Raw genomic sequence first — 4,652 nt, 5'->3', positions numbered from 1 at the left:
GCCTGGGTGGCTCAGTTGGTTAAGCGACTGCCTTCGGCTCAGGTCATGATCCTGGAGTCCCGGGATCGAGTCCCGCATCGGGCTCCCTGCTCAGCAGGGAGTCTGCTTCTCCCTCTCCCACTCCCCGTTTGTGTTCCCTCTCTCGCTGTGTCTTTCTCTGTCAAATAAATAAATAAAATCTTTAAAAAAAAAAAAAAGAGTTTCACAACTGAACATGAGCTCCTTTAGTCCTCAAGACTCATTTGACAGATGAGAGAATGGGGCTCAAAGTGGCAGAGCTGGGATTCTGAGTCCGAACCCAGGTCTCCTGATGCCCACAGTCCAGTGCTCTCTTCATCACAGCTGCCTCCTTGCTATGCCCAGACTCAAAAAGTTGTGCAGACTGAGAACATGAAAATAATGTTCATGAAAGGTTATGCTGTGAAACAGCAGACAGTGGTTATCAAAACTGTCAACAGAGCCTCAGGAAAAAAGGTCTCTGTTTAATAAGACCAAAATTGGCTAGATGTTGAGAAACAAAATGTGTAATAGATGGTATGAAGAACAATTTAATATAGAGTTAAATTCGATGATCACAGAAATTTGATATTCACAAATCCTCAAACACCATAATTTATAACTAGCCCACTCATTCTGTTTGTTTTAGGAATAAAGGAAAAATTTCTAAACATATTTTTAAAAACAGAATTGGAAAAAAACAAAACTATGATCTTGTTCTTTAGTCCAATACTCCATATTATAAACTAAGAAACAGGTAAGTGAATTAAAACATTCATTTGATATATGATGCTCCAAAAGGAAAGACAGGTAGAAATATATGTAGGTCTTTGATTAACATCTAACTTAAAGAATGCCAAACAGAGAAGGGCAAACAGATTTGAGAGCTGTTGGGTTTTAAAATTTTACAGCAAAACTCTGAATAACTTGCATAGCATATTTACTGTAGGGTAAGAACATTTGAATTCCAAAAGCTCATCACTAAAATAATAGATCTTCATTAGACAATGAATTCACATTGTTCCCATTGATTGAGTGGTTACTATCAGGCAGGTATTAAATTGGGCATCATTTGTTCAAATATAAAGAGATGTCAAAATACAACACATGTAAACAATATGGGATCCCCAGTCTTCTTTCTATAAAGGTATATCATCATATGTTACGGTGACTAGCAGCCATTCAAAGTCCTTGGTCTACAGTTCTGTTTAATATGCTTTTTCTATTCTTGTGTCACTATTAAGTTGTTCAAATCTTTTTCAATGGGCAGAAAAAAATCCTTCCTAAAGGATCACAGTGTCTTCAACTTAAAGAGACATTCCTCCCCCACCTTTTAAATCTGTAGGAAAATGGTTTTTGCTTTTTCACTTTTAGTTTAAATGGTCAGGTTTGATTAATTCAGCTTGGATTTTGGCCTGTTTTACTGACTGCTGTACCCTCATAGCTAGAACAGGGCCTGGCACATAGTATGTACATTTGTTGAATGAATGAATGAATTATTCCTATGATCTATGGCTCATTACATAAGGATATATCTATAGAGAAGGATAAATATACATAAGAACTTTATACTTTGACTTCTTAATGCTTTTAAACTTGAAATAAAGGAAACCCCTGATGTTTACATCACTCAGCTGCTTGTGAAAAGCAATCTTCCATATATGTAAACAACAGCATGTGCAAGGTGTACAGTTATGCTAAGACTTGGTCATTAGCTTGGTGACAACTTGGGTGTTATCAGCTATCTCACATATTTCTCTAAGTCCCACAGCTCAAACAGCTAAATCGTAAAATACCACGAAAACTCAATTAAGCCTATATACACATGCTGATAATTCTCCTTTGTAAATTAATGATTTCTCCACCGAAATCATTTATCAAGGCAAGTACCATTCAGAATTAACATTCTAAGAAGAACCAGAAAAATGACAGGTCGTACACAAGTTTTGCTTAGGAAGCTGTGATTGTCACCAAGTTGCCCCATGAACCTGTTATCCTTCTCCCCCTCAGAGCAGCGAATTCAGTTTCTATTTAAAGGGACACTGCCTTTTTTTTTCCGGAAGAAAAAGAAAATTTTGAGTTTGGAAAAAAATCCCTTTTAAAAGGTTCGAAGGAAACTATCAGCTTAGAATGCTCAAAATAATGTTTGTTAAGAAAATGATCATCAGCTCCTGAGTTTGGAGCGGGGCCACAGGGCATGATTAGGGGGTATCGGCTTCAGCCCTCGGTGCCAAGTCTGAGATCCCGCAAGGGAAGTAGAGGGCGAAAGACCGGGCAACGTGGCCACCTGCCCAGTCTGCCGGGGACCGTGGGGCCACCGTCTGCTCCCAACTTTGTCAGCCTTTCCCCCTAGTGCATATGGTCCACCCGCCTCCCGATTCAGGCCGGCGACTCCCAGGCCAGAGCGGAACTGGGGGGCCAGCGGAGGCCCGGCGGCCCCGGGAGCAGCCCTCGGGGCCCGGCGGCTTGGGCTAGGGGCGCTGGAGGGGAGGGGGCCTGCCGCCCCTCCCCCCGGCGGGTCCAGGGAGCTCCCAACGGCGGCTCGGCGGCTTCCTCCGCCAGCGGCCGCCGCGCCCTCCCCGCCCGGACGGCGGCCCTCGCCACGCCCCGCGCCCCCGGGGCGCACCCCTGCGGGCCGGCCGGAGCCCCCCGGGCCGCGCTCCTCTGGAGAGCCCCCGGCGCGGGCGTGCGGCCTAGTCGGGGTTACATAACGGGGCCGGGCCCCTCCGCAGCCGACCGGGGGCCGCGGGGCCCGCGCGGGCGGAGGCGGGGGCGCCGCCGCTCACCTGCCGTAGATGCCCTCGGTGATCCGATTCCGCTTTAGGGGGCGGCGGAGCTTACTGCAGTCGGCGTTCCGCCGCTTCATCCTCCCGCTGGGGGGCCGGGTGCCCGCGCCGCCTCCGCCGCCGTCTCTCACCTCAGCCGCCGCCGCCGCCGCCGGCCCGCCCCGCGTCGGGCCTGGACTCTACCCCTGGGGCCGGTCACACAGACATGGAGCCAGCACCCGGGGGGGAGGGGGTGGGACGCGGAGGGGGGGCTCAGAGCCTCCTCCGCCTTCGGAAACAAAGAAATGACAATTCCGGGGCCCGCCCGCCCCAGCACCAGCCAGCCGCCTGCCCCGCCTCCTCGGCTCCGACGGACGGCCCCCGAGGCCAATCGAAGGCGTCGCTACGCCGCTGCCGGCCAATCCAAGGGCCCGCTGAGGCACAACGGACTCGAGAACCCGCCTCTTTGAAGGACAGAAGAATGCGCCAATCATTATAGTGTCTGTGTGCGTGCCTGGGCCTATCAGAAAAGATTTAAATAGAGGCTTATAAATAGGCCCTATAAATATAACATCCTATATTATGCCTTATTGCGAAGGCACACTTCATGACTGTTGGATTGCGTTTCATTGTATTATAATCCATGCTAGAGCATACCGTGCTATATTCATTGCCCGCTATCACTAGCACCGTATGAAATCGGGAGGCCTGGGTTTGCGGCATGTGCTGTTTTCTGCGCTGACATGTGCCCCAGTCAGTCGCGTCATTATGTAAGGGGTTCGCAGCATCCTCCCCCTCCGGGAGCCTCCGGGGTCAGCGCCGGGGGCCCTTTCTGCGGATCCTGGAGCGTTCGGCCAGGCCGGCCGCGTCAGCGCGCGACGGGGGTACGAATGACAAAGCAAACCCCACACACACATACACGCACACACCCTGCCAGCTCCCGGCGACGTGGTGACAGCGCGGCGGCCAATCGGAGGAGGCGCGGGGCGGGGATGCTACGGTCCCGCCCCCTGGGGGGCGCGTCACAGGGGGCGGGGCCGTGGGTGCGCGCGACGTCGAGCTGGGCTGCCGGGGGTGTGTAGGGCGGTGCGACCCTCTCTCCACGTCTGCAGGACGGGCTGTGCGGATGGCTCTGCGAGCACCGCGCCTGCTGCACACGGCGAGCGTTAGCGTCGGGGACGTGTCAGTGCTGTGCGAGGGGTCGATGCCGCGGGGACTAAGGGGAGGCTGCTCGGCGGCGAGGGCCGGGCTTTTCAGATGTTGGGACACCGGCCAGCGACCCCTCTCACCGGACCCTCCTAGAGCGCCGATTTTGTGCCAGGCACCGTGCTGAGTGCTTTGCATCTACTTGTCATTTACTCCTCATTAATTCCTTGCAACGTAGGTCTGGCAAAATCACATTAGAAAAGACAGCAAAGATTCTTTTAAAAAGAATGTCATTAATGAAAACTGGGAAGCTGTCAAAAAGTAGCTGAAGGGAGAAGAAACACCCATGGATCTCATCACCTTAACACGACCACTATTAGCACTCTAAATTTTTTCTTTCTTTCCTATTTTCCCCCATGGGTGATATCATTATTACTATTACTGCTATTATTACTGAAGAGTTGTGATCATACTAGATATTCAGCTTTGTATTCTGTTCTTTTGTGTGTGTATGTGTGAGTAAATTGATAGAAGTTTACTAAGTGAAGATACAGAAAAAGCTCTCAAAAGTGAGAGGGGTCCCGACAGGGTTGCCACTGAAGGCCTTTAGGGTTGGTCTTTTTGTATTCTGTTCTTTAATGTAAACATTGTCCCATGTTATTATGCATCCTCCCTAAATATTTCTGATGGCTGCTGAATCTCCTATCACGTGGCCATACCAACTTAACCACACACTAACAGTGG

General features: G+C 50.2%; 1 protein-coding gene across 1 annotated transcript in view; it reads right to left on the bottom strand.

The window, feature by feature from the left end:
• Positions 1 to 3,062, bottom strand: part of MACO1 (macoilin 1) — a 60,330-nt gene extending 57,268 nt beyond the window's left edge. The window contains exon 1 of the mRNA XM_081817772.1: positions 2,784 to 3,062. Coding sequence (XP_081673898.1) covers positions 2,784 to 2,863 — 80 coding nt within the window. The 5' untranslated portion in view covers positions 2,864 to 3,062. The remainder of the gene's footprint in view (positions 1 to 2,783) is intronic.
• Between the last annotated feature and the right edge of the window lie 1,590 nt (positions 3,063 to 4,652).

This window comes from Leptonychotes weddellii, chromosome 4, assembly GCF_054177405.1.
Source record: "Leptonychotes weddellii isolate Sample4059 chromosome 4, ASM5417740v2, whole genome shotgun sequence".
Lineage (NCBI taxonomy): Eukaryota > Metazoa > Chordata > Mammalia > Carnivora > Phocidae > Leptonychotes > Leptonychotes weddellii.
Note: the sequence above shows the minus strand (reverse complement) of the source record. Positions and strands in the feature narration are given on the sequence as shown.